This window comes from Furipterus horrens, unplaced genomic scaffold (assembly GCF_987537825.1).
Source record: "Furipterus horrens unplaced genomic scaffold, mFurHor1.1.pri manual_scaffold_12, whole genome shotgun sequence".
NCBI classification, from domain to species: domain Eukaryota; kingdom Metazoa; phylum Chordata; class Mammalia; order Chiroptera; family Furipteridae; genus Furipterus; species Furipterus horrens.
Window position 1 is genome coordinate 51,345,845 of NW_028327182.1, and position 12,469 is coordinate 51,358,313.

Sequence of the window (12,469 nt, forward strand, 5' to 3'; positions counted from 1 at the left end):
GGTGTGTGTGTGTGTGTGTCCTACCATGTGGTCTATTTTTGAGAATGTTCCATGTGTATTTGAAAAGAATGTATATTTTGCGCTTGGGTTGAAAGGTTCTGTATATATCAATTAAGTCCATTTTATCTAGAGTGTTGTTCATTGCCACAATATCCTTCTCGATTCTTTGTTTGGAAAATCTATCCATTGTTGAGAGTGGAGCGTTAAAATGCCCTGTTATAAGTGTGTTGTGTTGATATCCTTCTTGAAGTCCTCTAAGATTTTCCTTATATATTTGGGTGTTTCCATGGTGGGTCCATATATGTTTACAAAGGGCTGTATCTTCTTAGTGAATTCTTCCCTTAGGTATTATAAAGTGTCCTTCTCCGTCTCTTTTTATGGCCTTTGTTCTGAAGTCTATTTTGTCTAATGTAAGCACTGCTAACCGGCTTTTTCTTTCATGTCCACTTGCTTGGAATATTTTTTCTATCCCTCCACTGTCAGTCTGTGTATACTTTTTGTTCTGAGGTGGGTCTCTTATAGACAGCATATATGTGAGTTATGTTTTCTTATGAGTTCAGCTACCTTGTGCCTTTTGATAGAGCATTTAATCCATTTACACTTGAGATTATTATTGATAGGTACCTATTCATTGCCATGTTTTCCCTTTGTACCTGTGTCTGTCTCTCCATTTTCTTAAAGCAGACCTTTAACATTTCTTGCAATGCTGATTTGGTGGAGATACATATTTTTGTCACCATCCATTTTAAAGTACAGCCTGGCTGAGTAGTGTAGTCTTGGTTATAGGCCTTTACTTTTTATTACTTGGAATATTTGCCATTTTCTTCTGGCTTGTAGTGTTTCTGTTGAGTATGTTACTCGCTGTTTCTCCCTTGCTGCCTTTAAGATTCTTTGTCTTTAAATTTTGCCATTTTAATTATGATGTGTCTTTGAGTGGGCCTCTTTCAGTTCATCTTGATTGGGACTCTCTGTGCTTCCTGGACTTGCATGACTTTTTCTCTCATCAAGTTAGGGAAGTTTTCTGTCATTACTTATTCAAACAGGTTTTCTACCACTTGCTCTTCTTCTTCTCCTTCTGGCATCCCTTTTATATGGATATTATTCTGTTTCATGTTGTCTTGAATCTCCCTTCACCCCTCATTGTTCTTTTTGAATCTTTTTTCATTTTGTTGCTCTGTCTGAGAATTTTTTTCTACTTTGTCCTTCAGCTCGCTGATTCAACCGTTTCATCTAGCCTGACTTTCAGCAGCTGTATTATTCATTTCCACCTGTCTCTTATTGATATAAGGTTGGTGCAAAAATAATGTCCGATTTCAAGGTCTATTTTAAAAATGAAAAAGCCCATGATTATGAAAATATTTATTCATTCACATAACCTCCTTTGCTTTCTAGAACCTCATTTCATCTGTCAACTAGCTTATAAAAGCCACACTTGTAAAATTCTTTAGGTTTTGAAGCAAAATATAAATCCATCTCATTTTCAACCTCTTCTCTTGATGTCAACCTAAGACGATCAAAATGGTTCTGTAGTCCCCAAAACAAATGATAATTGTGAGCAACCGCTCCTCGTGGTTTAAGGAACTGTAGACCCAGCCTGAGCATGACGAGCCGCCAGCGTCCTGGCCGTGCTTGTCTCTAAGTCTCAACATAAGGCTGTGCGTAGAACATGACTGTTAACCACTCAGAGGGTTGCCATGGGAATTAGATCAAAGAGCGCTTAAGCTCATTGTGCTTTAAAACTTGCTCTCCTTTCCTTATCAGCAATGTAGTGTAAGCTATCTTTAGCAGGGAGTATATGGAACCCTGCACCTGGTCCAAATGTTTTATAGACCTTGACTCTAATCAGTAAGTGTGACTCCCGAATTAGTGTTTGTTATCTGTTACTGTCAAATGCCTGAATACAATAGACAATTTATGAATCTTAACCTTGTATTTCTTGTATGTATCCTCCTCAATAGAAGACCTGAGGGATGAAGGTTTGGCTGCTGGTCTCCACTAGAGAGGCAGTCACCTTCCTTTCCCCAGACATAACAAAGTGTCCTGGGTAAAAGTTTGTTCCGCCGTGGTCATGAAGCCTCTGCTGGAAAGAGCAACTTCAAACTGAGCCTAGGGTGTGTGTGGCACCTCTGCCATAGATAATCAGAAGGAGCGAGGTCAGGAGAATATGGAGAATGAAGTAATATTTCCCAACCAAGCTCTTTCAAGAAATTTTTGGTGAGTTGAGCTGTGTGAAGATGAGCATTATTGTGATGGAAGATGACATCTTTTCTGTTGACTAAGGAGGGTTGCTTTTGGTTCAAAACTGCTTTCAAACGACGAAGTTGTTCACAGTAAAGATTAGCAGGAATTGTGTGATTGTTGTGTAACAGTTTGTAATGGACAATTCCTTCCATATCCCACCATACACTCAACATGATCTTCTTTGGATGAAGTCCTGCTCTTGGTTGTTGAACTCTTCTTCCTCCTCGGCTGATCCACGATTGGTGGCATTTAACGTTATGGTAAAGGATCCACTTTTCAGCACCTGTAACAAGCCTACCTAAAAATGGTACCTGAAGGTGTCATGAAAGCAATGATTCACAACATGTAACGCTTTTGCAGATTCTCTGGAGATAGTTCGTGTGGGACCCATTTTCCAACTACTGAGATCTTTCAAATCCTTTTCAGTTGGCGTAGCATGGTTGTATGGGCTACGTTAAACTGTTCTGTAACTTCGCTAGAGGCAATGGTGGGGTTTTCTCTGACAACAGCTTCCAACACTTCAGAAACAAGTTTTTTCGGACGACCCTTTTTTGGCTCATTTTTCTAAATGAAATCCCCACTTTGGAAATGGGAAAACCACCTCCTGCAACTTCTTTCAGTCACTGCATTGTCCCTATAAGTGCACTAAATAGACTTTGCTGCTGTACTTGCATTGGCACCTTCATAAAACTCATAGAGTAAAACATTTCTAATGTGGTCTTTAGATGGGACAAACATGGGTGCAAAGATTGTGGATGATTATGAACAATACTTTTTCTGAAAAAATAAGGTATAAATTAGTTACTGTGACATCAGAAAATTATAAGAAGAGGCACAAATTTAATAAATACTATCTAAAATTTTCTTTTAAAAAAGTTGAACATTTTCTATGTTCTTTTTCATGCTGGTGTAGTTTGCAGTAAGTCGTTGTAGCTTCCTTGGAGTTCTTTGTATTCCTCACTGAGCTACTCGAGTGTCCTTATAAACCATTATTTAGAACTCAATGTCTGATAGTTTTCTTGCCTTAATTTTGTTAGGTGGTCTTGCTGGGGATTTCTCCTTTCCTTTTGATTGGTGGTTGTTTCTCTGTCTCCCCATTTTAGGTGACTCTTCTTGTTTATTTCCTCATATTAGATTGGTCTGCTTTGCCTCCCCGTCTTTGTGGTGTAATTTTCTGTGTTAGGAGACCTGTGGGACTCAGTGATGCAGTCAGTCCCTTTGAGTTCCTGATCTTGATGCCCTTGGGCTGCCCCTAATGTTGTTTATGTGGGTTCTCTTGTTGTAATTGGGTTTTGGTTGTTGTTGGATCATTTTTGGTGTTTCCTTCCCTCTGGCTGGCTGACTGAGTCAGTCTGCCCACCATGTCTTGGATACTGTTGTACAGGTGCTGCCAGAATAAAATAAAACAGTCTAGGAAATAGACCCACACCCATAAAAATAAACCCCCCACACAACCACACTATCAGCAGCAAATAAGCCAATATTAATAGGAGTGTAAAGAGATTAAGACTCTTATATGAAATGAAAATCAAATATGAGATGACTGAGAAGAAAGTGATTTTCCAAGGGTAAAGGGAAGAGAAATAATAAGAGTAGGGAAATGGGAAGTTGAAGAGAGAAAGTAAAATTTACATTGTAATTTAAAAAGGGAGGAGGGAAGGTAAAATGGAGTAAGAGAAGGGAGTATATAGTATTAGGTTTAAACTGAAATAAAAACATATATATGTATATACATTTAGTGAAAAAAAAAATAAAAAGAAACAACCAAAAATTATATAATAACAAATAATAGGGACCTAACTGAAGAAAAAGATCCACCACAGCACTATTTATATAGGTGGGCTGGGAATAAGAGGATAGAGGGAGAAGGAATACTGAAAGTGAGAAATGCAAACCAGGCTAAGACAGGGAAAAAATAACATTTTAAACAAAAAACAGAAAGGGCCAGAAGAAGGCAAAATGGAGTAGGAGAGGGGACTGGTAAAATTTGAGATCTGAAATACAAAAATAGTGACTACCTAGAAATAAGATTGAAGAAGTGTATCATCAACCACTTTATCTGCAAATATTGATAAAGACTGATAAAGGTGGAGAGAGAATAAGGGTATTTTAATAATGAGAAAAAGAACTTGAAATGGCTAATGACACTCACAAATGGTTTTGAGAGGCTAGAGAGGGGAGAAATAGTAAGAGTGCAAAAAGAAACAAGTCATAGCAAAATAGAAAATAGAATTTAAATCCAAAATTGGAAGTAAAAGGAAGAAGGTAAAATAGAGTAAGAGAAGGGAAGAGTAATATATGAGATTTGAAATAAATTATAATATAAAACCTGGTGACATATTAGGCCCAAACTTGAAGGGCAAGATATAAATGTTAAAAAGCTAAGCAGGAGAGAAGTTAGAGCCTTGTTGTGCCTGTCTTTTTCTCTGCTCTGCTGGGTTTAGTAGATCAGGGCCTGAGGAACTGTGTAGCTCCTGGTGTCTAGTGAAGGGCTTTTTCAGAGGTTTTTCTTCGTTCCCCTGCGGAAATGTTCCCAGCAGGATACTTCTGAGCCTGGATTTGCTGATCTGCAGAGCCTGGAATCCTGCATGTGGGGATTGGGCTTACCTTTCTGTGAGGGGCTCTAGCTGGCTGTAGCAGCAAATCTCAGGCATCCAGCTCCTGCCTCTCAGTCCTGAGCCCTCTGCTCTCTTGCTAGAGGCTCTTGACGAACTCTCCACTCTGAACAGCCCTCCGCTCAAGAGGTGCGCTGGGTCAGGTCTCACTGGTTGTGCAGTGTACTCTATCCCTCTGAGCTTTTGTTTAGCAGAGCTGCTGTGACCGCACGCACTAGTGTGCGAGCCCCAGGTCTCTGCCTAGTCTCAGGTCTTGCCTCAGCTTCCCTTTTAAAACGGTCTCTGTGTGGCCTCCACGTTGCAGCACCAGTCCCTGTGGACCCTGTTCTCCACGCACTCCCTCTCCTCCAAAATCACAGTCTCTCATGGTCAGGGCTGGCCACTGCCTTTCCAAGCCTCTGACAGTTTCATACAAAGTTTCTCTCTGGATCCTTCCCAGATGGCTGGGAAGAGCCCCGAGGCTATACAGTAACAGGGCTGTGGTGGAGTGCTGACCAACTCCCTCCAGAGATCTTCAGCCTTGGGTGGGCCTGTTCCCGCTCTGCATCTTCTGGGGCACGCACCTCTGAGGCCTTCACTCTTTGCCCTGATAGGTCATAACCTCTGAGCCAATCTGCGGCTGCCCCTACACCATAAAGCCTGAAGTGCTGGATTGGGCAGCCATGGTGGCTCCTCTTAGAAAGCACGGGCTGCTGGCTCCCAGGAGCCCTGCAGGCAGGCCGATTCTTGATCACTCCCGCACAGTCCTGTGCTCTCGTTCGTGTTCATGCTCACTCACAGCCGCTCTCTCTCACTCTCTGCTCTGTGTTTTTACTCCACATCGATCAGAGATGGTAGCAAGTGGAGAGGGCTATTAGCTACTCTGCTGCCATCTTCCTCCTCCTCCTCAATTCTGGTTTAATTAAGGACATGCAGTTGTCTACTGCTCTGCTAGCTTTAAGGCTAACGAACCAGATAGGAAACCAGGGTAATAAGTTTGGAGACCTTAGCATGTCATTTTGAAAGGCTATAAGTGCACAAAATGACTCAGATTAAGATCCAGACACTCAGAACAAATCCTAATTAGGATGTTATGGTAATGAAAAATGACTACATAGAGAATAATGTGTTTGGTAAAAGAAGGTATGAGGGGGAAAAAAGATATGAGGAATGCAAATACATTTTTATTGAAGAAAATAATTTTGTCCTAAAGTAAAGTGATTAGTCTAGTTTATCAAAGATCAGGTATCTATGGCATGTCTAATGATGTTAATGTCATACTTCCTTCAGACACAACTAGAAATGAACCAAGTTGCAACTGCATACTTACATTTAATCCTTATATGCATTAAAAGGTAACTCACTAAACTTGGAGTGCTCAAATCCTGTACATTTCAAAGAAAAGACTGGCCCTTGATCAGCTCCTTCAAAATAATCTGAGCCCTTGGATTATCCTGCCCAATAACCCTGTATACCTGAGACCCTGGGTCCAGACAGAGAGCTTATGTTAATAATGTGATTTTATGGTCAGCTATCTTTTTGTTCGCTTGAGGCCTTAGGCCACACCTTATCACTTTGACCTCTGGGAGGGGATGAAGACTAAATAGCTAAGGTCAGTAATGCAAGCTATTTATGCCTTATGTGACTGACCACCAATAAAATCCTGGACACTAAAGTTGAGAAGCTTCTGATTGGCAATACTTCGTATGTTCTGTCACACGTGTCTGCTGAGAGAATAAAGTGCTCTCCTTACAACTCTACTGGGAGAGGACAACTGGAAGCTTGCACTGGTTTCTCCTAAACCCTACCCTTTATGCCTTTTGCCTTTTTTGATTTTTAAGTCTGCATCCTTTTGCTGAGATAAACCATAGTATGAGTGTAACAGCTTTTCAGTTATTCCTTCTAGCAAAACCCAGACTTGAAGGTGGTCTTGGGTACCCCAACACACTTATCATCAAGTGTCACTAATAACCAAGTCTCAGCACATAAGCAATCTGCTACAACTGATTAAGTTCATTTGTAAGCAGTAAAATAAGTTAGATTGGTATTAACTGTTAGATAACACTCAAAATTGCATAGACATTTCAAGTCATGGATGGACAACTTGAAAAAGGGCAGGAAAACCAAATGCTACAGAATCTCTGCAATTGTAAACTAACTTTAAATATACAATCACTAGAAAGCAAATGAACACAGACTGACCTGGATCAGTCCAAATTTCTTCTCTAGTCCTCAAGGTCAGTATTTAATTGTTCTAATATCACACTTAAGTATACTGAAGTCCATAATCTACTTTATCTCCACACCTCAACCCAGTTTTTCCAGCATTCCCTAAGTCATTGTCTTATAAAGTCCTTCCTGCTGTTTTATACCTCTCCCTGCTGCTATTCTTGTTTTCTGTTGTGTCTTACCCTAAAACTCAAGTTAGAAAGCTGGGTACTATTCCTGACAAAACAAAACCAGCAAATTTATCATCTAAACATAACAAAACCAGCAAATTTATCATCTAAACATTTCTCATGTCTTCCCTTGTCTTTTGATTGCTAACGTCTAAGCTCTAGTACTGGTCCTAATATTCTCTTACCCATACCACAAAATCACCATTGATCTGTCTTCCCAACTCCAGTTTCCCCTAAAATCTATGCACCACCAGCAGTATGACTTATCAATCCAAAATACAAATCAGACCATTATTCTCTGGCTCCCTATCAGCTACATAAAAAAGACATATGGCTCTTAAGATGGTATATAAGACCCTGCATAATCTAGAACCTGCTAAATCTGTCTTAATTTTTTTCTCTACATGTTGTTTCTTAGTTTATGTTTCTATCTCTCTATAAAAAACTCTTCTGCATGTTTCTCTTCCCTTGCTGTTGCTGCTCAAATACAAAGAATTCCTTATATTTCAATTTTTAGCTATTTTTCTGAATCCTACTCAATGTCCATACTTTTATAAATCCCTTAAATACTGACATATTTCATATCTGTGTTGCCTTTTTCCTTATTGGAAACATTGCTATGGAGGAACAAGTAAATCAGAATCAATGTGTCTGTCCTACAACACTCATCATCCTCTCCTACCAGTCTCATCCTTTTTCTTTATTCCTTTTGATGGTATTATTGTCTATTCAAATTACCAATTAGACACCAAAGTATTTTTTTCCCCTTTATCTTTGATCTTTTCCTCTTGAAGTTCTACTCACTATCTCTTTAACAAATGTATCAAGGCAAAGTGTTATTCTTCTGTGGAGTAAAGTAATGGGTAAATTTCATTGAACTAGAATTGACTCTATATAGCATTGATCTGGCTTCTACTGTTCCTACTAAGATCTCTTTCTGATTTGTTGTATGTTTGTGTTTTTATAATATCATCTTTGTATACACACACATATGTGTGTGTGTGTGTGTGTGTACATGTACCAGAATTGTGATTTATCATTGGGATAAAATAAAATACATCCTTGCTAACATTTCTTGAGGCAGTGTACTTCATAAATAAACACTGGACCACATTTCTCTAGTTTATTTTTAGTACATTAAGCTCTTAGGAAGGAATCTTTTAAAGGTAACTAAAATAACTTTTTATTTGTAACATATTAGCCTGAAATGTCGTAAAAATTAAGTGAAACATTTTTAGTTATATGCTAGCATATTTTCAAAACGGAGAGAAAAGTGATCAAAAATCATAAGCTAATAAATATCATAAAAGAAAGGAGGAGGTAAAATTATACAATAAATGGAATTGTTGCTCTCAAATGTCAAATTTAGTTCTATGCTTTCTGACAGCCAACATTAAAAGGGAAAAAAGTAAAATATCTAATATTTCCATCAAGACTTTTCCAAGACATTATGAAATTGATTACAGGTAAATAGAAAGCTTCTATCATCTGTTGGTTGTGTTTATTTGAAACACAAGTGGCAAAGTACTGTAGTTATATTTGTCAAGTTTAACAAACACTCAAGAGATTATTCCCCTAAAACTAGAATTGTGCCCTAATTATAGGCTCAAAGATAGAAAAGATCCTGCTCTCTCTAAGACCGCAACATTAGATTAAAAAAAAAAAGTGAAAGTAATTCCCTTTCGTCAATGACTGTCTATGCTGAATCTACTTCTATAGTCTCCTTTTATCTTTACAACCACCCTTATGAGATGTTTTCATTCTCCTATTTTACAAATAAGGATATTGAAACTCAGTAATGTAAAATAATCTAAGTTCATCCAATGATGAATAAGTGCCATTGCTGAAAATTGAAGCCAGGTCCAAGGCCTATGCTCTTTCATACCATGATCACATAAACACACACTATTGTGTGAAAACAAACAGGAAAACAAAGTTAAATAGGTAAATGACCAAAGTGATAGATTATGGAAGCACATATTCTTTCTAGCAACCAGGAAGCTTCATTGAGAAAGTAACATTTGGAATAAGCATAATAAAGAAAAGAAGGATGATGGTAGTAGTGATGATAAAGGTGACAAAGATGATTGCTAATAGTTTTTATTGAAGGTTTAAAACATGTCAGGCACTATTGTAAGCACTTCTCATATGGTAACTCATTTATTCCTTACAAAAGTCCTATGAAATTGTTACTGACATTATCTACGTCTTACAAATGTGGGGGGCAGGGAAGAGGCAGATAGATAGGCAATCTGTCTAAAATCATATAACTAGGATAAGTAAGATTTTGTTAAGCTGAAATAGTCATTTCAGAAACATAAGGAAAGATATTCAGGACTTGATAATACGTGGAGGATCTGCAGAATGCATTGGTTAGGAAGTTGCAGGGGGTTTTGAATCTTGTTTTAAGGAGTTTGGGCTTTACCTTGTACTGAGTACAGAGTCACTGATGATTTTTAAATAGAGGAGTGATGTGCTCCCATCTTTTATAGGCATAACGTACAAAAGGCATGGTGGGTTTGGAACAGGGAAAATTGAATGTAGGTAGGCCTATTTTGTTGTCATAGTAGGTTTAAAGAGGTTGATGAAGGTATGAATTAGAAGCAGTAATGGTTAGGAGAAACTGTCATAAAGCAGAGAACTAAATTTGACCCTTAATAGCAACAGATACATTTAAAAAAAAAATTTTACCTCCTGTCTTTTATAATATTATCTTGTATGTCTTTTGCTAATCACATTTCTATACATTTTGAAAATAGGATAGCATATAAATAAAAATGCTTCATTTAATTTTTATGACATTTCAGGCTAATATGTCATAAATAAAAAGTTATTTCAGTTATCTTTAAAAGATTTCTTCCTAAGAGCCTTATGTATTAAAATAAACTAGAGAAATGTGGTCCAGTGTTTATTTATGAACTACACTGCCTCTCAAGAAATGTTAGCAAAGATCTATTTTCTTTATCTCAATGAGAAATCACACAATTCTGGCACAAACACACACACACAAAGATAAGATTATAAAAACACAAACATACAACAAATCAGAAAGAGATCTTAGTTGGAACAACAGAAGCCAGATCAATGCTATAGAGACTCAATTCTAGATTCAGTGAAATTTATCCATTGGTTTACTCCATGGAAAAATAACACTGCCTTGCTACATTTAGGAGAATTTTCAGACTGCCAATAAAACACTTGCCAGAATGTGTATAATAAACACTTAACTAAATCTCATATAATAAACAAGTCTCCTAAAAAAAATTTGCATTTAAAACTAGACTAGCTATTCTTCAATACTATACCTCAAAAGGCCTGGGAAGCAGTGTGGTTTCATGGGAAATACACAAGATTTGTTATGAGAAGATCTGTTTTGAATATCAACTCTACCTTTACAAGCTCTGCAACTTTCAACAAGTTGCTTAATGTTTCTCTGAGGCTCATTTTCTTACTTTGTTAAATGGAGACAATGATATCTAGCCTATTCACTATAAGAATCAAATGAGATTTAAAAAAAAATATGAAGTTGCTTTATAAAGTTTTTACTGCTTTATAAATGTTAATACTTAAAACACTACTAATAATGGTCAGATATATAAACTACATATGTGATATTTTCTTAAAGTTAGCATCTTGTTCTCTGGATGATTTAAGCTATAAACTTCATTTAACTTTAACCCTATTTCTAAAAACTACTTACACATTGTGGAAATTAGTAAGTTAATAAGATATATGCTGATAGTTATTAAAAGACCAAAGAATAAATGACCCTTCTCGTTCTCTCAAGAGCAAAATTCCAAATCTAAGCTGATTTACTTACATTTATGTCCGTATGGTATATGAGGACACATAATGCTGGCAAAATCTGAGGAAAGAAGATAAACAATAAATAACACTGATGAATATGTCTCTGTAAAAATGAATAACTGATACAAAAAACAGTAAATACAATTTGCAGGGTAAGAAAGACAATATCAAATTTGTTTGACTATTAGGAAAATGGAAATTTGATTAATTCAATCTGGAAAACCAAAATCATAATTCAGATGACCAATTAAAATATCCAAATATATCTGGCAGAGATTAAAGTACCTTAAAAGAAAAACATTTGTTTTCAATAACCTTTTTTATGACATAAAATGTCAAGTGAAAAGTATGGAGATGCAAGTACACACAGTGTAGCTATTTTTAAAAAGTTATTCTTAAAACTGACATCATCCTCTCACTTACCTGCTTAAAGTAAAAATAAGATTTTATTTAATAAGCTACTTGAGTCAAATTAAAGTTTCTGAGCTTAAATTTAGTAAAGAAAATTCTAACCAGTACAAAGTATAAAGTCTGTTTGTTGAATTCAGGCCTTACAGATATATATATTTTTTAAATCTGGGAGGGGAATCACACTAAATACTCTTTCCATAAAAGCAAAAGGTAGCAGAAGCCAGCAAAAGATGTCAATTATAAATATTCACAATCAACATTTCTCTACACAGTCAAGTGACTAAAGGTTATGTAGGAGTTTTAAAAACTTAAAATACCCAGATCCATTTATAAATTAGATGTAAATAGAAGTTTTTACTTTGTTTTAATTGTAGATTTAATACTAAGTAAGACACATTTAAGAACACTAATTTTGTCAATAATCAGGGAAATTTCAATTGGACTTAATGCAAATTAACTCAAGAATATTTGCATATAATAAGTACACTAGTTTCACCTGTGTCAATCCCTTATTTTTTTAGTGTTAAATCAACAACACAATGTAGTAATAAAACTTTAAGATTTTATTTTCTCCTTTGCATTTTCCTGTTTGAATTGTGAATATTTTATTTTTATAAAAATACTCATAAAAAAATAAGAATTCGGATGGACTGACATTCTTTCAGATACCACAAGATACTTTTTAACAGGAGTCAAAGATTAAACGACACACTACTTTAAAAATCTTGTACCTGTAATGAAATCAGTATATGCATTATTGCATTCCCTGTGCATGAAAATCTAAAGCATAAACATAGGGGAAATATACCATCTGGCCTTTGCAATTCTTCATTTACCTCCTGAACTGTCTCCATAGGCGGTGGGGGGTCCTTATTCCTGCAGAGATTGACAATGACCCATGTGACGTTCCGAAGGAAGGTGATGGGAATGGAGGGATTGATGAAGGACAGAAGAGGTTTGACAACTCCCAGTGATATGACATAATCTCTACATTGAGGACCATCACCTACAGAAATG

General features: G+C 36.6%; 1 protein-coding gene across 1 annotated transcript in view; it reads right to left on the reverse strand.

Annotated features, from left to right (window-relative positions):
- The window catches only part of KPNA3 (karyopherin subunit alpha 3), a 152,373-nt gene that overhangs the window by 20,881 nt on the left and 119,023 nt on the right, over positions 1-12,469 (reverse strand). The window contains exons 10-11 of the mRNA XM_090258288.1: positions 12,289-12,458; positions 11,055-11,099 (exon numbers count right to left, since the gene is read on the reverse strand). Coding sequence (XP_090114414.1) covers positions 11,055-11,099; positions 12,289-12,458 — 215 coding nt within the window. The remainder of the gene's footprint in view (positions 1-11,054; positions 11,100-12,288; positions 12,459-12,469) is intronic.